This window comes from Hypomesus transpacificus, chromosome 1, assembly GCF_021917145.1.
Source record: "Hypomesus transpacificus isolate Combined female chromosome 1, fHypTra1, whole genome shotgun sequence".
In the NCBI taxonomy this organism is placed as follows: Eukaryota; Metazoa; Chordata; class Actinopteri; order Osmeriformes; family Osmeridae; genus Hypomesus; species Hypomesus transpacificus.
Genome location: NC_061060.1, coordinates 9,803,796 through 9,828,000, shown reverse-complemented (window position 1 = coordinate 9,828,000; position 24,205 = coordinate 9,803,796). Strand labels below are relative to the sequence as shown.

Sequence of the window (24,205 nt, the reverse complement as noted above, 5' to 3'; positions counted from 1 at the left end):
CTCACACTAAGAGTTTAGTTTGCTACTTTCGCCAGGCATGTTTTTCATTGTTACTTATCTTTTCCAAATTGTATTATCTTCAACTGTCCAACAGGTGGCGACAGTTAGCCTGGTTAAGGCAGGCATTGTTGGCAGACCCAGACACTAGATTGAAAAGAGAAGCAACCTTCAGTCTACCGTGTTTTGACTGTGTTGTGTGATTGTTTTTGTTTTTTTTATTCCTGGGTGTTCGTGTAGGTGTTACCATGAGTTCTCAAAGTAAAAAGACAAAAAATACCTCTAAACTAAAGGGTAAGTTATTTGTAATGCCGTTTACTAGTCTGTTTTGCTAACCCGCTACTGTTAGCTAACCTAGCTGATAGGCCATGCTATGCTAGCTGAACCATCTTGTACTAGCCTACTGGTATGGTATGACATAGCTTTAAAAATCTGATGTTCTGTGGTTGATTATTTGCAGTGGGGAAGGTCGGTTCGAAAAACAAAGAAGATGCTCCTCATGAGTTGGAGAGCCAGTTTGTCTTACGGCTTCCTACGGTAAGACATGTCAACTAGCCTACTGTACCAGTTAGCTACAGTAGTGCTGAGACCAGTCTAACTCGAAACACTGGCACCTCACTGTGTTATTTAAAACGCGTTAACCCGCTAAATGTTGACAATGAAGGCCAGTTTATGTTAATGAGGATGTTATGTAAACCGTGTAAACCGATACTAGTATTTCAATGTTCTCTCCTGAAGGAATATGCCTCAACGGTGAGACGGATTGCACAGTCAGGCAGTATGAATCTTAAAGATAGACTCACCGTCGAGCTGCACGGTAATTTGAACTTCTGTAATGTGTCATACACAATGCCATAAAAAGGTTGAAATATATTACTTATACTGCTAACCTTCCCCTTTACCCATTAAGCATTAAGTTTGATAGCTTTGCTGCTCATAACATGCTACTTTGCAGCTGACGGTCGCCATGGTATTGTGAGGGTGGATCGTGTCCCTTTGGCATGTAAACTAGTGGACCTGCCCTGTATCCTGGAGTCCCTGAAAACAGTAGACAAGAAGACATTCTATAAGACTGCTGATGTTTGTCAGGTAGGACTATTTGATCCATTTGAATGCATAGTAATAAGGCAGAAACAAAGATCTCACATTGTTACAGACAGAATACTTCCAAACTTAGACTATTTTTGTCAATTCATGTATTTTATAACGTCACCCCTGTGTTTGAATGTAGATGCTGGTGTGCACGTTAGATGGGGACCTGTATCCTCCCTTGGAGGAGCCAACAGGCACCACCGATCCCAAGAACAAGAAGAAGGACAAAGACAAAGACAAGAAGTTTGTGTGGAACCACGGCAGTAAGTGACCTCCCCAACGCACGCACACACTTACAAACACACTTACACCGCTGTAGAGATGTGCTGAGCGGGGTGTTTTGTGATACCACTGCTGAGTCCAACTTCAAGCATCGGTGAGTCGTGAAGTATCACGTATATTTGCCGCCGCTGCATACAATTGAGCTGTGTTTTGGTCTCCAGTCACCTGCCCTCTGAAGAACACACGCAAGAGAAGATTCCGGAAGACTGCCAAAAAGAAGGTAGTGATAGCTCTATTAGCCTTCGAGTTGTTTTCTTCCTTCTTTATCTTCATAAACACGTTCTCTGATGACTTTCACATACTTCACTCAAACAACCTATTTACATTTCTCAAGAAAATGAACAGTTTTTAAAGTGAAACAAAGATTTACATATAAATAAAGCCCTTCCATCTTCATTTGCCCAAGAGGCATGCTGGAAAGCAATTTTACCTTTCCTTTGATCGAAGTGACAGAGACAGAAGAAGGCCGCTACTTTGTCTTTGGAATAAATCTTTTTGAAGGTGCAGGGCCATATTGATTTGTCTCCTTCTTTTTTAATCGCTAATGTGCTTGCTGGCCTGTGGCCATTTGAGGCATTTTGTGTGTGTGTGTGTGTGTGTGTGTGTGCACACACTATGCAGATAGCAGAGCCATGGCAGTAAACATAACCTAATTTCTCCTGCAGTACATCGAGTCTCCCGACGTAGAGAAGGAAGTGAAGAGACTGCTGAGCACAGACGCAGAGGCTGTTAGTGTCCGTATCCTTTTGGCTCACTGTTGACTCTCACACACACATACTGTCTCTCTATCTCTCACACACACACTGTTTCTTCTTTCACACACGCGCACATGTTAACTCTTCACACTAACACGCTCAGGCAGTGAGTTATATAGGACTTCATTAGCACTGAGACTGGAAGTCTAAACTGCCTTGATGGAATAGGAGCAGGGCTATCCTGGGTGTGATTAGGGCAGCTCTCATGGTGGAGCTCATACAGGGCTATCCTGGGTGTGGTTAGGGCAGCTCTCATGGTGGAGCTTATACAGGATGGATCATGCTAGTATTGAGGTGGTTGTTGGGAGTGAGCCTAGTGTCTTGTCAGCCTTGACCTGGTGCCCAGGATGGGAGGTGATAGCAGAGGATGAGACTAAGGAGGCAGATAACCATGGGTCCCTGGCCAACCTGGACTCCTCACCTGGGACGTCAGGACACAAGATGGGCCACGGCTCCTCAGGTAAGAGCACACAGACACACACACACGGACATGAAGGGCATTGCTTACTGGGTTGAATGGCACCAATATCTAACTGTTCCCTCTCCTTGATCCCGTGTGGGTGCGTACCTGTTTGTGTGTATGCCTGCTCCCCAGCCCAACGAGACGAGCTGAGGGAGATCTTCAACGATATCAGCAGCAGTAGCGAGGACGAGGAGGACGAAGGCGACCGCCACGAGGATGAAGACCTGAACATCATGGACACTGAGGACGATCTGGTCAGACAGCTCCAGGAAAAACTGAACGAGTCGGACGGGGCCCGCGATGAAAGCGACAGGAACAACCAAATAGGTGAGACGTGTGTGTGTGCGTGTGCGTGTGCGTCTGAACTTTTCAGACTGTTGGTTCTGACTCATTGGTACCACAGTTCCTTCTAAATGGCCTGTTGTGCCAACATGATTTTCAGTCTACCCATGTACACATGGTTGACGTCCCACTGTCAGGTAAGGTTTTCTACCAGAACACACAGAAACAGGCTCGGGTCAGACAACGTGACAGGCCCTCACATCATATTAGACATCCTGATGTCACATTGTCTAAATGGAGGATGAAAATAACCTGGCCAAGGTAGCTGGAGTTGTAATGAGGGCTGAGTTTTCTAGGTCAGGCATCTCTCTCATTTTCCGTATCTCTCCTACCCTTCCTTTCTCGACTTCTTTCTGTCTCAATCTATATCTCTTTTAGCCTCCCTCCCTCTTTCTCCCCCCTCTCCCCCTCTCCCTGGGCTGACAGGTGCTGTGGCTGGACGGCTCTGGCTCAGCCAGCTGTACACTAGTCCCTCTGACACCCTCTGACAGCTACATGCACCTGTCAATCACCCAGCGTGGCTGTCTGAGCCGCTCTCCAGGGTCCTCGGGCCTTTTTAATGGGCTTGAGTCAGGCCATGCAGGTAGCTGCTATTAGGCTGCTTCTGTTAATGAGCAGGCTGGAACCTGGTGGTTAGACTTGGCTCCTCAATCCCCTCACCAGTCATCTGCTGGGGAGGAGGCAGGTCAGGGTGGGGTAGGAGGCCACAGGTATTTTAGGAGGTTGTGTCTGTTGGGCTGAACTTAATGAGAACCCCAGAGGACCAACATTAGGGCTCCTAACATTAGGCTTAGTTGGTTCAGTCTGTCGGCTTATTCTGCCTGAATTGGTGCATGGTTGGTGCTACTTGGGGTGTGTGCGTGTGTGTGTGTGTGTCAGGCTGTCTACTTGGGGGGTGTGTGTGGGTGTGTGTCAGGCTGTCTACTTGGGGGGTGTGCGCGCACTCGTGTGCGAGTTGGCATGTGTGAGTGTCGAGAGAGAAAGTGTGTGTGTGTGTGTTGCGTGCGGCCGCAGTAACAGGGGAGCCTTGTGCTGTGCCCTGCAGTGATGGAGTACCAGGTGCAGATCAACAGTGTGAAGGCCAAGCTTCAGGACACGCGTGCCCGCAAGAAACAGCAGGAGGACCTGATCATGAAGGTGGAGAACCAGGCCCTGAAGGTGAGCTATGGACACGCACACACACACACACACACACATACAGACAACCTTGGAGGCATCCTTCTTTATGTGCAGAATAACCTCTTCAAACCGTCGTGTGTAAAACTGATCTCCAGACTGCAGGCGTATTGGAGGCCATCTTTATCCCCCCAGAGACATAAATATAAAATGTCTGCCATCAGCCCTCTGTCCTCTGGCCTCCTCTCCCCTCACAGAAATGGCATGAGAATTCATTGCTCCTCCAACTGCTCTTTGGGGGGAGATTTACAGTGTGTGACACATGAGTGGATATGTCATGAGGGTTTCCTTTACGGTGTGGCGGTGTCAGTTAGCTCAGTGTCCAGAGGGCAGGAGGAGTCTCATCTAAAGGCAGCGTTATCACACACCCAGGGAAAGGTTAGCTGACTCTCGACGGCCGCTCCAATTGGCCTCTCTCTCTTGGGGAGAACTGTGGCAGAAACGACAGGCGGACGTTTGAAACCATCACAACTAGGCAAGCAAACATCTGACCGCTCCTAACAAGCTTTTCTTTTTCCCCTTATCCCTTTTCTTTCTCACTTGTTCCCCCTCTGTCTCTCTCTCTCTCTCCCACTCTCTCTCTCTCCCACTCACTCCCCTTGTCCCACACAGAATCGCTTCCAAGCTCTGCTGAATGAGATAATCCACCAGGAGGAACGAGAGATGGAGCAGGTAAGACCTGAATGTTTCCATCTGGGGAGATGCGCTTAACACCAATCCGCCTGGCTGGGCGCTTGTCTGTGATTCCAGGAGTTACTGCTGAACACCTTTTTGGAACCCTGTCAAATCATGCGTGATTAATACAAAGTGGCGTTTTAGCTCACTCTCAAAACTGTTCATATCAAATCAACTCCCCAACTGACTGAACTCTGTAGCCCGATCACTCAAATCTGCTTGTTTTCCTGTTGTGTTGACAAATAAAGTGAAAGGGAATAATATTGGGAGACGTGTTAATCATCAAGCACTTAGCCTCAAATGAGCCCCCGGGGGAACTCAGCCATCAATCAAGCCTCTGTACTGTTGTGCTCCAACAGCTGGCCTCGCTTCAGGAGCAGCTGGACTCCCTCATCGAGAAGTGACCACCAGGGGGCAGCCACGTGCCAGGCTGTGGTGAGAGGTGACCACCAGGGGGCAGCCACGTGCCAGGCTGCGGTGCTGTGGATCCCTGTGGAGGGTGAAGTGGCATCTGCTGCCTCAGAAGGAGCCCTGTCAGACGGACTTGAGGATTTCTCCTGTGAAGACTCTTTGCATCATGGATATACAGAACACTGGTGGTGGCTTTTTCTTTTTTTCTTTTCTATTTTTTCATGTTTTTGTAAAAGTGTGTACAGAAATGTTATTTTGATTTTTATTTAGTATCATTATCCTGTGCTATTTTATCAAGTCATTCACAGTCAGATCAAGCACTGCAGTGTTCTGGCTCAGATTAAAGTTAATGTAAAACAGAAAGTACTGAAGAAATGCTGTCAAATCAGCTGTAAACTTTGTTTCAATAAACCTTGTCCATCAATATGACTGGTTAGTAAAGAACCTACATTTACATTTCATGCACCAAAGATATCCCAACCCAAGTCACCACTGACATAGTTGCCATCATTACAACAGCATTTTATTTTTTCATCATTACAGCAGTTTTTAGTTTTCCTCTCGTCTTTTAAATCCCCCACAGATTAGTCCTACCTTCTAGAATGTTTCTGTGTTCCACAGTGATCTTTCAGCTGTCCCTGAGCTCCAGCCTCTGGTCCCACCCACCACCTCACTTCTAGCAGGAGGGATTAAGCCCAGGATTGGTAAAGGGGTAGGAGAGGGATTAGCACTCAGATTAAAGTGGCCATCTCCAAACCCAGGCTAATCCAGCCATCTGTCAGAGAGCAGGCGGTCGTCACCGGACAGCAGGGCGCCCGGACACTCCCTCCTCGCCAGGCTAATTAGACGAGCAGAGAGGCTGATACTCTCAAAGCCACACTTGCTCTCCCACCACGGCTTTCCCCCTCTTCAACCCCCAGGGTCCACACACACACACTTGCGCTTACAAAGGCTTTGAGTGAGGAAGAGCTATCGGAAAATGGAGGAGACCTATCTATTGAAGCACCCTGGGGTCAAGAAGAAGATCCTAGCTGGAGGGACCGGGCCGCTGCCCCACTTCCCACCCAGCACTAAGGTATGATCACTGAAAACACTTTGAATATCCCCACTGGCAAGTAGCCACTGCTGGGGAAATGAGGTGACAGACGTGTAATGTATCTGCAGGGTGCGTACAATGCTGCCCCATAAACCATAAATAAGCTTGGACCCAGATAAAATGTGTGTTTACCGGGAAATGTGGGAGAGCGACGATGATGTAATACTAGTTTAATTAGTTGTGTGTAATGATACTACATAGAGACATGTCTATTTTTACAGGGAGTTGTAATGGACTGCCCCTTCAATTAGAGTCTGTTGAATCATTCATGAAGAGGTGGTGGGGATTAGGCTGTATCTGTGTGTAACACACAGTGCAAACATTTGGACGACACAATAGCTACATGGCGTGTTGGCATCCATGGCTCTTTGAACAGTTGTGCCCCAGTGTGTCGTGGGGCTGCTGGCTGATGACGAAGGTTTGCTCCACGCGCCATGTCCTCCTCCAGCCATATGGCCCTGGGCATGCACACCATGACATTTTCCATGACAGTGCCAATGTTTATCTCCCCTCCCTTCACCAGCTGTGTGTGTCTAAGTGTGTGTGTGGAGCTGTGTTCCCATTCTGTCAAGGTGCCTCCCAGACCTCCATGTAGTTAAGATCAATACACAAACAAAACAAAGTGCACATATCACACAATATATACGGGCCAAAACAATATGATACAGAGTTGAGGTAGGGGTCAGCCATACACCCCCTGATACGCACATTCACCTACTAATGAGCTGTGTGGGTGCACTTGTTTTGCAGGACAAAAGCTTAGGCACATCATGACCCCAGCTCCTCCACTCTGCCCCCTTAATCCTCTCTCTCTTTCTCACATTCTTTTTTTTTCTCCTTTCCTTCTCCCCAAGATTGTTTTCCATTTCCAAACTCTGAAGGACAACTTTGAGCGCACGGTCATCGACGACAGCCGCCTGGCCAAGCGCCCCGCTGAGATCTTCGTGGGGAAGATGTTCAAGATGGAGGTGTGGGAGGTGCTGCTCATGTCCATGAGGGTCGGAGAGGTGGCCGAGTTTTGGTGTGACGCCATGGTGAGTGTTGAGCTGACGTCCCCCCCCCCCCCTTCCCACACACACACGCAGGAAGCTGTAGGGAGGAGAGAGCCAGGATATACTGGAGCTCCAAATGAGGTCTTAATTAATGAGGGGGCTTTTGCTCCTCACTTGTATGTATTTCAATCAATCTCATGTGGCCTCCTACACAGACTATTAAAAACCCAAACAAAGAAACCTTTTGTGCAAAATGTTGTGTGTGTGTGTTTATGCTGTGTATAAACAACGAGGAAAATGAATTTGCAAGTCAAATGAGACTATTGATTGTGGTCATCCAGCTAGGGGGCTAGATGGCGTTGGTTTATACCAGCAGGGGTGAGGTGAGGAAGTGCTCCTGGCTCCGTGTGTGTTCAACAGCGGTGTGTAACTAGAGGTCTGTGCATGTGACTGTGTATGTAGGAGTGGGCATCGGTCAGAGAAAAAGAATCACATCCTGGAGTGGTTTCACACAAACTTCCTCTAATTGTCTTTGTGTGTGTGTGTGTGCCTCCTCAGCACACAGGGCTGTACCCCATGGTGTCAAAGAGCATGCGGCTGATCGCCCAGGGTAAAGACCCTCTGGAGGGTCAGAGGCACATGTGTGGCATGGGGAACATGTTCAACTACGGCTCCACAGGCTGGCCTGAGCTGGACGAACTGATGAGGGAGCCTCAGGCACTCATCTTCATCATGGAGCTGGTCCAGGTGAGCACTGTTTGGACACACACACACACACACACACACACACACACACTGATATGCAGAAACCTAAACCCATGGAGGAACAGAGGACGTTTTTATCCTCTAGAGGCTGTAGAAGGTATTGAAAATATAAACATATTAATTCAGACAAGTTGACAACAACTAATATTATGCACACACGCACGTACACAATTCTGCTAACACACACATACATCTCCACACAAACACACGTAGCTCCGGAAAGAGCAGCACATCCAAAACAACACAGCCTCCTCCAGGAGAGAGCGCACCCACAACAACAACAACAGTATATTTCCCAGTTGTTTTAATCGCTTCACACCAGAACAAAAAAAAGAATTGCTACTAGGTCCCCGGCAACCTCTCTCTCTCTCTCTCTCTCTCTCTCTCTCTCTCTCTCTCTCTCTCTCTCTCTCTCTCTCTCTCTCTCTCTCTCTCTTTTGCTCTCTCTTTTGCTCTCTCTTTTGCTCTCTCTTTTGCTCTCTCTTTTGCTCTCTCTTTTGCTCTCTCTTTTGCTCTCTCTCTCTCTCTCTCTCTCTCTCTCTCTCTCTCTCTCTCTCTCTCTCTCTCTCTCTCTCACACACACACACACACACACACACAGCATAGATTTGTAAACATGTATGTGGTAGGGGTGATATTTACCTTTTTGTTATGGGCCCCTGCGTTCCCCAGGTGGGAGACCCCTTGTCCTACAAGCGGGAGTCATGGATGATGGAGAAAGACGAAAAGCTGAAGGAAGTGCCGTTGCAGCACATGCAAGGCAACGCCCTGGTCAGACAGGGCCGCTTCAAAGAGGCCTCCGTTAGGTACCAGGAGGCCGTGCTGCTCCTGAGGACCGTCCAATCACGGGTGAGGAAGAAAGGTGGATGGAAAGGGGGCGTGGAGAGGACTCAGTGGGGATGCGGGGAGGGAGACGACGTCAAGGACAGAAAAGACGCCACGAAACCCTTTCTCCTCAACGTGTAGCGCTGTCCTTGTCTGACGCCTGGTGTTGTGTTGTGGGTAGGAGATGCCTGGAGATGAGGACTACATCAACCTGAGTCGCCTCATCATCCCCCTGGTGCTCAACTACTGCCAGTGTATGCTGGAGCTCAACGAGTTCTATGAGGTGATACTACACACCTCGGAACTCTTGGACAAGCATAAAGGTATACCCCTGACACCACACACACACACACACGCATACACACATTATCTTAACATGGAATAGGTCACCTTCAGCGGTCATGTGTTTCAGTGCGAGGGACACGGCATGTAAACACTGCGGTGGATGCTATGTTAAGCCATGTGAGGCATTTAACCGTCAAGGGATTGGTGTTGCTCTGTCCATGCATGCCTGCACCGTCTTATGGGAGCTCCCATTTTGACACAGTAGATGTAGCTCACTGTCTTATGGATGAGGCCATCATCCAGAGATTGGGTCCATTGAGGCAGAATCTTCTTCACTTTTCAGCCCTCTGCAGTGATTTGTGGTTTGTATGTGTGTGGTTTGTGTGTGTGGTTTGTGTGTGTGGTTTGTGTGTTGCAAAAGTGCTCCTCCATGCTCCAGTAGACCAGTGCGTACAGTGGTCCCAGTCCTACTAATGAGGCTTATGGAAATGGACTGTCCCAAAGCAACACCAGCACCCTCTCCTCTCCCCTCTCCCCTCCTCTCCTCTCCTTTCATCACTACCTTGTTGTCTCTATCAGTTCCAATCTGCTCTTCCACTCCCCCCCCCCCCCCCAGTGAGGAGAGACTTCTTATTTCTACTGGAGATGTGCTCAATGGAGGAGGCCTCACCGCAGTGGTTCTGTTAGTGCCAGAGGCTATGAGGAAATCTATTTAAATGTTGGCAGAATGAAAGATTTAGAGGAGGGCTGAGATGAAAAGGAGAGGAGGAGGGAGAGGACCGTCTGAACCAGGCACTGGAGCCCACTCCTCAGAGAGGGAGGGATCAGGTGAAAGGGTGTGTGTGAAGCGAGGTCTGGAGTGTGGGCACACACTCACACTCTCAATCAATCACTCAGTCATTCACTCACTCTGTTATTCTCTCACTCATGCACGGAAGCACACACCACAAAAGCATTCAAGGCTCTGTGCTAATAAGAAATGCTATTATTCGATCATATTCAACACCCTGTGTCCTAAAGTGCATGAGTAAACATGGGTTTTGTGACATTAAGCCAGAGTATGTAGTATTTTATTTTCAGAATATGACTTTTATGTATATTTTTCTTCATTCTTTCATTCTTATTACCCCCTGCAAAATACTGATCTTCTTCATAGACTGTGTGAAAGCCTACTACAAGCGAGCTAAGGCTTATGCAGCCGTGTGGGATGAGAAGGAGGCCAGGAAGGACTTCAACATGGTGGCCAGTCTGGACATCAGCCTCGCCCCTCTGATCCACAAGGAGCTGAAGAACCTGTCTGAACGCATGAAGGAGAAGTACTGGGAGGAGAAGGAGAAGTACTGGAACATCCTGGAGACGGAGAAGAAGGATGACAAGGAGGAGGAGGAGGAGGAGGAGGTGGAGGTGGAAGAGGGCAAGGCAGGTAAAGAGAGAGAGCCAGGTGAAGATGATCAGAGCACAGCAACCGTAGTGGAGGAGGGGCGGAAGCCCAGGGAGGACTCAGACCCACAACAGGAAGTCAAAGAAGTCATGCAGGCTGAGACGGAAGTAGCCAATGAGGAGGTGGAAAGCAGTCTGGACACTAAGACAGAGACCAATCAGATCTCTCCGTCCGTGACGGAGGGAAAGGATTGGCAGCAGATGTTACTCCAGATCAAGTTCCTGCAAGACGAGGGCAACTTCCGTTTTAAAGAGCATCGATATGAAGAGGCTTCTGGGAAATTCAAGGAGGCGCTTGAGTATGTGGATTTCCTTCAAACCAAGGTCAGTGTCAATGTCCTCGTCACCATGCTCATCTGATGACGTGTGTCACAGTCACCTGGCAACAGCCGTCTTGCACACTCATAATCTTGCACCGTTCTTGTCTTAAGGTTCAGACGTATAGCAGAGTAGGTATGCGGATAGAATAGGGAGAGGAGACGGAAGCTAAAAATAGCAGAACCTTGGAGAGTTCTGTGTGACAGTGCTCGCCCAAGCATATCTGTCTCACACCCAGTCTCTCTCTCGTCCTCCCTTTGCTCCCTCTTCTCTTATTGCTCCTCCTGTCTCCCTTTCTCTCTCTCCCCCCTGCTCTCCCCTTTTCTGTCACAAATGGTCTCAATTCTCCCTCCCTCCCTCCCTCCTTCCCTCCCTTCACAGGAGGTGAAATATAAAGGGGAGGACTGGGAGTCTCTGGAGAAGGTGCGCCTGCCTCTCACGCTCAACCTGAGCCAGTGCATGCTGGAGCTGAGGGACTACCAACACGTTGTGGAGCTCAACGACAAGCTGCTCAAGCAGAACAGAGGTAGGCCATCTCACGGCTGGCCACACCAGCACACCAGCCACAGGAGAGGGCGAGAGAGAGGGCGAGGCAGGGAGAGAGATACAGGGGAGAGAGGAAGACTGAGCGAGAGAAAGGGAAAGAGGGACAGAGAGGGAGAACGAGGGAGAGGGGGAGATAAAAGGAGGGAGAGAGAGGGCGAAAAAAAGAAATAGAGAGAGATGGGCGTAAACACACACTCAGTTTAGCTGGACACCACCTGTTGTGTGGAAGTGAACAAGCTGCATGTGTGGTATACACGCCATGTTACTGCCAGAGGTGATTGTTCAATCTCAAGGAGAGCTGCTTGCATCATTCTCTGTTATGGAGCCTCCCCTCCCTCTTGTGGGTTTTGGGCCCAGCCGTAAACACCACATTCACCAGTGAAACTCATTGTTTTCTTTTCTACCTGAATTATTTATTGTGGAGGCTGTGTGATATGGGGAGGTTGATTGTTTCCCTTCTGTTTTGTAATATTCTCTTTCCCTCTCCCCAATTCTTTCCTCGCCCCCTCTCTTCTTCTCTCTACCTTTAATCTCACTTTCACTCCCTCTCACTTGTTCCACAAATCCCTTCACATCCTCTGCCTTCCTTGCTTTCTTACCTCCTGTCCCTCCCACCATCTACATTCTGTTTTTTCTCTCCTCCTGTTTTCACTGATATCTACCCTTTCTCTTCACTGTACCACCCACCCCCCCTTTGATGTCCCTCCCAACCCTCCCATCTCAATCCCTCAAACCCCCCCTCCCCTTTCCTTCACCTCCAGGTAATATCAAGGCCTTGTACCAGCGTGCCAGGGCGCACTCTGCCCTGTGCAACGAGGAGGAGGCTCGCAGGGACTTTGTCAAGGTGGAGCGTCTGGACCCAAAGTTTAAACCCATCGTCCGCCAAGAGATGAAGAGGTTGGGGGAGAACATGCGGGCCAAGCACGTGAGGCAGAAGAAGACCTACTGGGACAGCACCCAGGAGAAGTGGGGGCCCGGGGGAACCAAGGCCAGTCAGATGCAGACGAGCAAGACAGCGGAGAAGAAGATGGGTCCCAAAGAAGTAGAAGGGGCAAAAGTGGAGAAGAAGAAAGTGGGAAGAGAGGAAGGAGACCGTGGAAAGAGTGTGCCAGAAAGCGCTGTGACCGCTGTAAAAGAGGATGAAGCGAAAGACAAGAAGACAGAGGGAACATTAGAGGAGGAAAAGACTAAAGGCAAAGTCAGGTTTAGTGAGGCAGTGTATGAGGGGGAGGCAAACTGTGGAGAGAATAAAGCAGAGAGTGTGGGAGTCCTGGGGGAAACTCAGGCAGGGCCAGATAACAGAGGAGCACATGAAGATACATCTCCAGCAGCAGCCACAGCAGCCAAAGATAATGTAGCTACCAGGAGATCAGGGGCAGATAAGAGCGGGAAGAAGGTCAAATGCCAATCAAGTGCTGCACAGGGAAATGCTAAGGGAGGCCCAGGGAACAAAGGAACCAACGACAATACAGGGTCTGGGGCAGGCATTCAATCAGGATCGACTAAAAGGAGTCAGTTATCTGGGACTAACCCGAATGCTCCAGAGGTGGCAGGGGAGGGAGAAAAGTCAGTAACACAGAAAAACACATCTAAGGTGGAGGAAGAAGGGATGAGACCTGTGGAGGGAGGGAACGACATGGAGGGAGAGAATTTGGATGAACAGCATTATGAGGTGACAAGCAAAACCGAGCCTGAGGTCTCCACACAAAGTATTGATTCCTCCACCAAAAAATCAAAGCGTAAACAGAAAAAGAAAAAGTAAATATCAACACCTTATGTCTGTTGTTAAGTTTTCTTTCTCATAACTCAACTCAATTAAATGACAGGGGAAATAGCAAAAAGAAATAGCAGTGGGTACAGACACCGTTTATACCAAATACAAATTTTATTTCTGTACACAAAGAGTACAAAGCAGCCAGTAACTTGTTTTTAAAAAGCCTCTCTGTCACAAATATTTTACAATAAAAAGGACCAGGGTAAAGGGGGAGGCCTGTCAGAGTGTGAGGAACAGTAAATAAATACACAAAATGAAACATGAGGCAAACAAGTTCATAAATGAGGAGCCGTAGTAAGGTTGATTAAAACAAAGTCCCCTGTTCAGTGGTAAACCTTAGATGAGTAGTAATCTGCATTGGAGGAGCCCTCCGTTAAGATACACTCGTTAGTCATGATCCCAATAGGGGCGGGGGGAGGGGCGGGCACATGGTTAAGGATTAATTATCATGTTAGACAAGCCAAACAACCATGCGCCCTTCCATAAACAGCCTGTGTGTGGACACCAGGTCTACAGCTAACATGGAGGCCTAATCAGAATGACTGTCAGAGGGTCGACCAACAACAACCAGCAGAGAGGGAGGAGGAGGATCGGGGGCTGTGTAGTGTTGTCCTCGCCTGAAGTGGCTCGACTCACTGGAGACACATTCTCTTCAATCACAGCTGAAGATGGTGCAACTGGTTGGGCTTCAGTCACGCTACAGGGAGCATGAAGCCACCAGTGGCGCTTCACAGAAGGTTCTAGACAGAACATTAGACGGTTAGGATTGTAAAACGGCCAGAGAGACAAAGGGAGAGAGAAAGAGAGACATCGGCCAGGCTGTAAGCCGCTCTGTGGCAGACACACATCTTGAGTGTGAAAGATGCCCTCAAAGGGCTACCACAGAGACAGCTCTGCATGTTCTAGAAAGACCTACAGCAGGATAGCCAGAGAGAGCAGTTTCAGTTTTATTACTGACAAAACATGGGCATATACATATATGTTATTATAGTCATCTATTGTTGACTTACTCTATGATTTATCTCTCTGTCCCTCCTTCCCATACTCCCTACCTCTCTCTCTCTATCTGTCTTTGTACCCTATATTTTCTATAACACCCACTAGGATCTGAAGTTCACTCCGTTTCTATTCATCCAGTATCTCACATCACAGACTGTATGCAGTGGTATGATAGGGGTGGGGGTTGGGCTGGTGGAGCTATATGTATCTGGAGCCACAAGTGTGCTGGAGGGATCATCAATGTGTAATGAGATGTATGAATACCAATAAAGAAATGCTGAAAGAGTAAATATTCCTTGAATTCAATGTCATTTTTTCCGAGGCAAGCTGTTCTTTGTTCTGAGAGCTTGACATACTACAACTCACTCTTTCTGGTGTATGTAGCAACTGCTGATGTCTATGCCGGCTAAACCGTGGCAGGCTTTGTTAGTGAGGGTGGTTGAACATTTCGGGTGTGGGTGGGAGGTGAGGGAGGGAGGGAGGGGTGGGAGATGAGGGGTGGGAGATGTGGAAATGAGGCCCTCTCTCTTTCCCATGTGGTTATTAGCATTTCCATTATGAATGGCGCCCCACCTCTTCGACTCGCAACCTGCGGCGTGGCGTCCTTGGGGACGGTTCCCTAGCAACCGCATCAAAACAAACAGACAGCGCGCTGCTGAACGGTGTCAAATGTGAGCGCTATGCCTGGAGGGACAGCCTGGCGAATGCAGCGCAGGGATTCTCAAGTCAAATGTACCTCATAATAAGTTCAGGATGTCTTAAAACGAGTCGGAAAAGAGGAATCAAGACATTCTGAAACTGCATAGACAACCTCTTCCTGTTGCTGCTGGGTCATAATAGCTGGTGAGAAACAGAGAGAGCGATTGCTCCTCCTTCCAGAAACTCGGCTCTTTGGAAGGTCTGCTGTGGCAGGGACATCAAAGTGGAAGGCTCTGCTCAGCTCAGCCCAGCAGCGGTACATTTAGTATTTTCTTCCTTTTTCCTCTCTTGTCTCCAAGATCTTCTCCCCTGTGGGAAGAAGCCCTCCACCTCCTCCGCCTTCTCAACCTTTCCTCAGTTTGATCTAAACCTCTTTAACTAGTCTCTCAGGTGCCTGGTCGTGGTTCTAAACCTCTCGCTTCCTCTGACCCTCAAATACCCGGTTACACAACCAGGATCTCCCACCGCACGACATGCAGGACCCTCAACACAACGCAGCACAAAAGGCCCTGATGCAAATCTCCAAATATGAGAATGAAGAGTGATATCAAGGCTTGCATAAGATCAGTTCTGACACTTCAGACAGATGAGTCACAGATATGAAAGAAGGAGAGGGAGAGGAAGAACACAGAGACAGTTGGTCAGTGGGTTCTGTCTTGTTAAGGCAAGTCGACTGTGCTCTTATCTAGACAGGGTTGTCATGGGACCCTTGTGAGGCGCATTATGGCTAGAGCCCAGCTCGAACACCCTCGGCATTTTGGGATTGAAAGCACAGCAAGAGAGTGTGGTCAATAACAACGATAGGTGAGTATTCTTTCAAGGCCAGGAGGGGAATGGTGAAATGCCAGCATCCTTGCTTGCTTATATCTAGGGGAAAGGAGCCCGGCGTTGTTTCAGGATGGGGCCACAATATGGCGCTGGGATCCCTCCCTGCCCCCCATGGCGCCATGGGAGGGGAAAGAAAGGCAGTCTAGCAGCTCTTGGGCCTGAGGGGCCAGTCCTTCTGTGCACGCAGCAGGGGTAAAAGCTCACAATAAGCCTGCCGTTTAGCTGCAGACACCCATCTCCACAAAACCCACTGAACAAAAATGGCTTCTGTCTATAAAGCCAGTCCCTGAACCCTGTCAGGCAAAGAGCTGCAACAGTGCATTCTGTTCCTCACCACTGTGTGTGTGTGTGTGTGTGCCTGCAGGCATGCATAGGTATGTGAGTGTGTGTATTTGTGATGTGCGCTAACTGTGACAGTGAAACAGGAGCAGTTTGAGACATGGACACTTTAGGAAGATCAGAGGAACTGTGTATGTGAGTGTGTGTGTGTGTGTGTTTGAGTGTGTGTGTGTGTGCGCAGAGAAACGCTTCACTGGCGGACACTTTGGCTGTCCTAAATAAATCATAGGTCTTACTGATGTTGTGTGAGTCCCATGGAAAAAAATAATAAATAAATAACCTTGTTGAGGGTCCCACCTGCTCCGCAGCAACCTGCTCTGCTCTCTGTGCTCCACGGCACAGCTACAGACCCTGCAGTCAGCCTGAGCCACATGAAGTCCATTCTCACATGCATCATCACCACCCGCCCCCCCACCACAACCACCACCATCCTATTCCAAAATAAGAAAAGAAAAATACGTTTTGAAATGCATTTGAAATGGAAAAACTCACAAACATACTAAAGTTACTGGCATTCTGACAGGAAAAAAAACTAGAGGAAATCCTCCTGCCTTTTTGCATCATGTAAGTCCTTTCTGTGGAAGGTCCTTGTTGTGCTGTGTACTGATATAAAGCTTCACACCTCGGGCGACTACACAGACGCTGGTTAGCACAGTGTCTTGGATGGACGCTAACGCTAGCTAATAACTCATTAGCTAACACAGTTTCTGCCTTAGCCTCCATTAACTCGGGTCAACACAGTGTCTTGGCTGTACTGCCTGCTAACGTTAGCCGCAGCTGGGTTAGCAGGCACAGTGCGGTGGCTGGACGTTAGCTTTAGCCTTTAGCCTGGACTGTTAGTGCACACAGAGGTCCAGGAGAGGATTTAGTGTGGGGCTTCAGGCCCTACCCACAGCCACAAGCAGCCCAGGCCATCAGGACGCCCAGCATGCTTCACTCTGCTCTCCAGGACCATCCCTGGGTCAGATGAGTGAAGTCGTGCCTAAAAGGAGGATGAAAGGCAGAAACGCAGGGTGAAAAGAGGGGTCAGAACTCTCTCATTAGAAAAGTGAGAGGCTTCGAAGGAACAGATTGACCTAGCTGCTCCTAACAGTTTTGATGACACGGTTTAATAAACTGCTGTCATAGTAATCTTGTAAATTAACAACTGGATTGCAGGAATGTGCATATAAATAATAGTGCTGTACAGGGGGAATGAGTCGATCTGATCTGATAGGTCTGACTCACCTGGTTCTGATGGAAAGACGTTTCTAAGTTGCTCAATGACTTCCTGAAGCTGCAGCACTGTGTCATGTTCATGGTCCATGTCATCTCCTGTAACACACATGTACATGCACAAATATACACGCACAAGTGCACACACACACAAACACACACAACTGTTGGTAAAAAATATGAAACAGATCATAATCCACTAATCCACACTGGTTCCATCCAAGCCTGGATGTGCAACTCCTTTATCATACATGTTGGGTTTTGAGCTTCCAATACCGCACTCTCTGTTAGCAAGATTGATTAGTTTTCATACCCAACACACATTTATTTACAGCATATCTTGTTAACAAAAGTGCGTACAATTATAGCACAGCTGCATTATCCCAATACTGCACTGTACTATCCAGCTAGCATCCATCCGGGCTAGCTCACCTGCTGTCTCAGTATCAGTGGTCTCTCTGCTCACAGCCTCCCCCTGGTGGCCACCCCCAGACACGGGCGAGGACAAGGTCGAGGGTTCTGACCCGTTGGCCTCAGAGTCGTCTTTGGGCTGGCGAGTGGAGAAAGAGGTGGGATCAACATTCAAATGTCCTCTGATCTCCTGAAAGATACTGCCGTGGAGTTGTTCCTGTGATCCACATGAATCTAGGAACACCCGAAACTTGAAGTTCAGCTTTTCCTGGAAAGTCTGTGCTGGCAGCTGGTTCAGACCCAGTTACAGAATGTAAAAGGCATTTCTATTTTCCTTGTGATAGTGACATTGAGAAGGCTAGAGCAGACCCCCCCCCCCCCCCCGCCCTCCTCCATTCCCTGCTTCAAAGCGGATCTTTGGTGCATAAACATCTTAAGCAGAGTTTGGGGGACTGTGGGTCTGGGATAGCCTTAGAATTGTAGACAAAAGTTCAATTCACTGTCACTCTAAAGCAACTTAGAACTCTTCAAATGTGGGGTATTCTATGGCTTTATTCTTCTCATCTCCACTACGTGATCTCTTCTATTTCAATTCCCCTTCTCTGCTCACAGACTCACAGAGAAAATGTATTTCTCTGCATCTTTCTCCCCTGCCACCATTTACTCCTCCTTGCCCCTTCCTCTCTTATTGACCCAAAGCGCTGCAAATTATCTCTCCCTCCTCTCCCTCGCTTACTCTCTATTCCCCATTCAAACATTCTTAGCCGGCTACAGCATCCAATCCATCCCTCCATTCTCTCTCTATCGCTATCTATTCCTGTTTGTTGCTTCTGCAGAAGCCTTCTCCCTCTCAATCTCTCTCGTCTCTCTTTCTCTTTCTCTCTCTTTCGATCTCTCTCAACTCTTTAGACCTGCATGAGTGGTTTGTCTCTATCTCGCCCCTACCATAGTCTTTCTAAGTTTATATCCAGTATCCACAGAGAACCTATTGCACTGAACACCCCGCCTGCACTATTACACCTAATTTGTGTACCTGTACCCCATCTCAGCCCACCCCTCCCCTCATCAGTCCCACCCCTCCCCTCATCAGCCCCTCCCACCCCTCCCCTCCCTCCCCTTGTCAGCCCCCCCCACCCCTCCCCTCGTCAGCCCCCCCCCACCCCTCCCTCACCTGGAGCAGCAGCTCCCGGAGCCTGTGCAGTTGGGACTCCAGCTGCTTGTTGTGGTCCTCCAGGATCTGCATGCGCGTCTCCAGACGTGTCTTGTGCTGGCGCAGGACCCGGGCCTCGGCGAGCAGCTCCTCGTCCTGCAGCTCCTCTGAGGGGGAGCCTGGGGCCCCGTCTGTCAGCTGGGGGCAGGACGCCGCCTCCTCGTGCTTCCACTTCAGTCTGCGGTACTCCCCCTGCAGCACCCTGGGAGCCCCCGCAGAGCTGTTAGAGGACGCCTTGATGAACTCACCTCACAGGGCGGGACGGGTCGGGTTTGGATCATCTGAACATGAACTGGTTTCTCAGGTTGAGGCCATGTCAGAGCCCCAGTATTGGAACACAAGTTCTGGGCCAATATAGTCAAGTAGGACAAGCACTAGTGCTAAATGAAGACCACAGTCTGGGCTGTAGAGCATCAAACTCAGGGAGATAGAGAAGAACAGAAGTGGGTTAAGGTTTCAGAAGCCCTGAGGTTTGCCTGTGTGTGTGTAAACTTGGTATAAACCTATTATTTAGTACGGACAATATAGGAGGGAATGTTTGTGTCATTGGCACAAAGGTCACAGGCACGTTGGGGATGGAAAATAATTATTTTGATGAATCATACCTAGGAAAGTTGCCTCTGGTAGCATATTAAGTGGGTAGAGAAAACTATTTTTCTAACACTGAGGATTTTTAAGACTTGAGGGATTTTTTCCAGTTATGCATACAATCCAATTTGAAATTAGAACTATATTGTTCTATTTAATGTCTGAAAAACTGTTTACTCTCATCAAAGTCATGCATGATGTCATTTAGGCTGATGTAGCAGTCCATTCAATGGATATGAGATGGAAAAAGGGTCTGATTACAAAATACAATATGAGTAAGTAAACTTGATGAACCTGTTTCAATGCAAAACACAATTTCTCTTCATTTAACAAAAAGGCAGCAAGTCAAATGAAATCAAACAACTCGATCAAATATTCATAGAAAATGGATGTTCAAGGGTGCTCAGCAGTTGGTCTATTACAACTGCCTGAAGGCATTGCACAGCCGCCACACACACACACAGTCTCTCTCTTTGACATGCACACACACACACACACAGTCTCTCTCTTTGACATGCACACACACATACACACACACAGGTGGGTTCTCTCACCGGTTCTCATTCTCCAGGCGTGCCAGTGTGCGCTGCAGCTCGTCCTTGTCCTGGCCCTCCAGGTGGGTGAGCAGCAGGAGCTGACCGCAGGGGGAGTCCTGCTCCAGGGCGGGGCTGGAGTGACGCAGGAGGTACTGATCTTCATCCCTGAGTCCCCCCACAGGAGACAGCACACTGAGCCACACGGCCACCAGCAGCACAGCACGGAGCCATCCACAGCAAAGCACAGCACAGCACAGCACAGCAAAGCACAGCATAGCACAGCACAGCACAGCACAGCACAGCACAGCATAGCACTGCATAGCACAGCATAGCATAGCACAGCATCGCACAGTATAGCATAGCACAGCAAAGCAAAGCATAGCACAGCATCGCACAGCATCGCACAGCATCGCACAGTATAGCACAGCACAGAACGGACAGTCAAACACAGCAGCTCAACACGAGGACGACAAAACAGCAGGGACACCTGAACACCCACACACTGACGCACAGGACCAACCACAACATAAAAGGGTAAACACACAGAGCCACATGCATTCCCAAACACACAGCACCGTGGCAAGAGAGGCACAGGTAGCCATGCAGCAGCACAGGAGCAGCACAGGAGCACCACAGGAGCAGCACAGGAGCAGCACAGGAGCACCACAGGAGCAGCACAGGAGCAGCACAGGAGCAGCACAGGGCAGGGACTGGAACCGAAACTGGGATGAACAGAAACTCCCAGACAGATCTCAGACACAAAGACCAACAATGGCAGACATGTACAGCATGCAAGACCGGCGCCAGGCCCGGCCGTGGCCAGTGGAACCTGCTGCCAAGGCAACAGATGCAGGTACAAAACAAGGGGTCCACAGAGGATGCACAGACAGCAGCACTGACAGGACAAGCCACCGAGGGGCTCACAGACAGGTGGGCAGTGAAAAGCTCCATGAATGGACACTTCAAACTAACTGCCTACACATGTACACACACACAAACCCTTTGATCAAGGCCACAAGCTGCAGGAGCTATCTGTGCTATACATAGGCTCCTTTTGATGGATCTGTCTCGAATCGCATCCATAGTTAGGGGGAGAGATTTGAGAAGAACTCCCACTCACTCTCTGCTCATGCACGCACACACACACACACACACACACACACAGAGCCAAACCCTTTGATCAATATCACCACCATACTTTCCCAAATTGACCCCTTCTGAGGCATTCGTTAGTTAAGGTCTGCTTGCCCAATTGACTCACCTTCACTTCAGGGCCCTGGAGTACATCGCTTCCCACCGACCTACAGCCCACCCCCCAACAGCCCACCCTAAACAGCCCACCGCCCTACAGCCCACCCCCCAACAGCCCACCCTAAACAGCCCACCGCCCTACAGCCCACCCTAAACAGCCCACCGCCCTACAGCCCACCCCCCAACAGCCCACCCTAAACAGCCCACCCCCCAACAGCCCACCCTAAACAGCCCACCGCCCTACAGCCCACCCTAAACAGCCCACCCTAAACAGCACACCCTAAACAGCCCACCGCCCTACAGCCCACCCTAAACAGCCCACCCTAAACAGCCCACCCTAAACAGCCCACCCTAAACAGCCCACCGCCCTACAGCCCACCCTAAACAGCCCACCCTAAACAGCCCACCCTAAACAGCCCACCGCCCTACAGCCCACCCTAAACAGCCCACCCTAAACAGCCCACCCTAAACAGCCCACCCTAAACAGCCCACCCTAAACAGCCCACCCCCCAACAGCCCACACCCCAACACGGCCCCATTCTTAACCAGCCTCTAGCTCCAGCTCCTGTTCTATGGCATTTCATTACCCACGCCTCTCCACCTCCCCATGTTCCACCCTACTGTGCAGCCTGTTATATTTATGCTCTGCGCCACACTCCTTAATCACACAGACTTTTATATGATGAAGGGGAGAGTGTGTGCGCTGCCATGGGTCATTTTCATTATCTGGCTGATCTTTTTATATGATTGCCCAGCCTCCCCCTGAACATGTTCCCACACACACACACACACACACATGCACATGTGCTAAGCACACACGGTCAGACTCATTCATACACTCAAGGCTATGTCTGATTTTCGCATAAATTCAGGGGCACACACAATCACTAAAGAAAGTAGACAACACACACACAGGGGTATTTCTGTGAAAGGTCTTGGCCGTGATGAGAGGGTTCAGAGTGTGGGGGTGGAAGTGTACTCACAGACTTTCATCAGGTGACAGGCTATCTGTGAAGAAGGAACAAGTCTGGCTTTCCATCTCCGCCAATCTAGTTATAATAAAACACACACACACACACAAATGAGATCCAAGTACAGTTGAGAGGAAAGTCTATAAACACAACAAATGTCTATTTTAGATGCAGCCTCTATTTGGAACAAAGAACATACAACCCTGAAGAGTATGGAAGCTACAGCAGGGTTGTCAATCTCATTTAGAGCAATTTATTCGACAGACAAAACACAAGACTGAAGCATCTAGGAGTGTGGGCAACATTGTTTACTCTGTCTCCCCCCTCCATCTCTCCCCCCCCCCTCTCTCTCTCTCTCTCTGTCTCTCTCTCTCTCTCTCTGACTCTCTCTTCTGCAAGAGGAAAAAAAATCTACAATTATTAAGTTCCATACATCTTTTATGAGATGTTCAACTAGCCTTTTCTCCTGACATGATATAGTGTGTGTTTCTGCCTGCCCTAACTCAATGCAGACTAGAACAACCCCCTAGGACTGAACTGTCTCTCTACATTACAGGGGCGCTTTCTCCACTTCCCACATCAGCTTCCTTCCTGCTGTCTGCCTGTCTCTTGTCCTTACTGGAGCTGCTCAACTCCTGCACAACTCTGATAACAAAGACAGATACCCAGAGAACAGTTTACTGCAGGTCAATGCAGGGAGTAGAGCGAAACCAGAAGTACTGTGGTTAGCCCAGTGGTACCCTTTCACATAAATGGTAGGAATGTGAATATGTGAAAGATAATGGAGAGAGAAATATAATTGATCACACATGAATGTATACCTGTGCAATGCGTAACAGTCACAAAAGGTCATATCAAAAATCACTACATCACTAAAGGGTCTGCAATTGGTGACCAATCTTTGTATCCAGTGCAACCGTAACCCTAATTTTTGCCTGTCAGTGCACTTGAGTTGAGCTTTTCAGCACCATGGACAGATACTATTTTCTGAAGGTTTCCAGCACCCCGGACAGCAAATAGTCCTCTGCATTTATCAGATAGACAAACTTTGCTTTTGTAGCAATTCAGTCTCCTGCACAGAAATGGCCCTTCAGGTGGCCCTGTCAGAACAGCCGGGGAGCTAGCAGGTTACATGGCCCACCAGACACGCACGGAAAATGGGCTTCCAGCCTCCACCATCACCTCCAATCTCATTTGCTGATGCAGGGGCAGAAAAAGGGGGGAAATGGATGGAGTGATTGAGGGCCTGTCAAGACGTTCCAAGTTCCATCCTGTTCCCTCCCAGTGTCCTCCCATCCTGTCCAGTAAAGGATATCCATTCTCAGAGAGAGACCCCCTGCTGACAGATCCTAACTCAAACAGGCAGCCAATTTATCTGATGGGAGTAATACGGTCTCAATGACCCTCTCTGGACCTGCTCAGGGACAGTGGGATGGGAAGGGGCTATGACCCCCAGGTGGCGTGTGTGCAGCTTTGGAATGTGTGCATGTGTGTTTGGGTGTGTGTGAGGGAGAATGATACAAAGACAAAGCCAGGTCTGCCTTGTGATAGTCAATGAACACGTTTTTTAGTCAATTCCTATGAGATCTCTATGTAGAGCTCTCTATTTTCTTCTGCCCTCCCTCCCTCCCATCTCAGATGTAGAGTCTGTTGTGATGATGAAAGGACTCCTCTCCACTGGCACCTCAGTGTGTGTGACGTGCCAGCAAATCTGCCCCTTTACAGCCAACCCCTAACATCAAATACCTCCGTTTCCCCTGTGGGGGAGCACATTATTACTCTGGATTAACACATACACCCCCTCACACACATACACATGCAAGTACACGCACACACACACACACACACACACACAGCCCTCTACTCCCTTGTCTTGATGTGTATGTCCTCCCTAGGGAGTGTTTAATATAGCCGCAATTCTGAC

At 49.0% G+C, this 24,205-nt stretch overlaps 3 protein-coding genes across 4 annotated transcripts in view; 2 read left to right on the top strand and 1 right to left on the bottom strand.

Moving 5' to 3' along the window:
• The first annotated feature begins 98 nt into the window (after positions 1–98).
• Positions 99–5,619, top strand: taf7 (TAF7 RNA polymerase II, TATA box binding protein (TBP)-associated factor). Its single transcript, XM_047038301.1, has 12 exons — positions 99–291; positions 458–534; positions 736–814; positions 953–1,086; positions 1,229–1,352; positions 1,533–1,591; positions 2,037–2,109; positions 2,473–2,586; positions 2,722–2,916; positions 3,977–4,089; positions 4,720–4,779; positions 5,142–5,619. Exons 1-12 carry the CDS (start codon positions 246–248, stop codon positions 5,184–5,186), a joined length of 1,119 nt encoding a protein of 372 aa, XP_046894257.1. The 5' UTR covers positions 99–245; the 3' UTR covers positions 5,187–5,619.
• Positions 5,620–6,006: 387 nt separating this feature from the next.
• Positions 6,007–13,688, top strand: LOC124479411 (spore wall protein 2). Its single transcript, XM_047038193.1, has 8 exons — positions 6,007–6,268; positions 7,144–7,323; positions 7,840–8,028; positions 8,719–8,895; positions 9,053–9,194; positions 10,313–10,920; positions 11,296–11,440; positions 12,222–13,688. The coding sequence occupies exons 1-8, from the start codon at positions 6,173–6,175 to the stop codon at positions 13,220–13,222; spliced, it is 2,538 nt and encodes an 845-aa protein (XP_046894149.1). The 5' UTR covers positions 6,007–6,172; the 3' UTR covers positions 13,223–13,688.
• Positions 13,689–14,757: 1,069 nt separating this feature from the next.
• The window catches only part of drp2 (dystrophin related protein 2), a 92,076-nt gene continuing 82,628 nt past the window's right edge, over positions 14,758–24,205 (bottom strand). For both annotated transcript variants that reach the window (XM_047038081.1, XM_047037999.1), the window contains 6 exons: positions 22,294–22,359; positions 20,078–20,224; positions 18,897–19,137; positions 17,747–17,864; positions 17,327–17,413; positions 14,758–17,081 (listed from right to left, as the gene is read on the bottom strand). In XM_047038081.1, the coding sequence (XP_046894037.1) occupies positions 17,062–17,081; positions 17,327–17,413; positions 17,747–17,864; positions 18,897–19,137; positions 20,078–20,224; positions 22,294–22,359 (679 nt within the window). In that variant the 3' untranslated portion in view covers positions 14,758–17,061. The remainder of the gene's footprint in view (positions 17,082–17,326; positions 17,414–17,746; positions 17,865–18,896; positions 19,138–20,077; positions 20,225–22,293; positions 22,360–24,205) is intronic.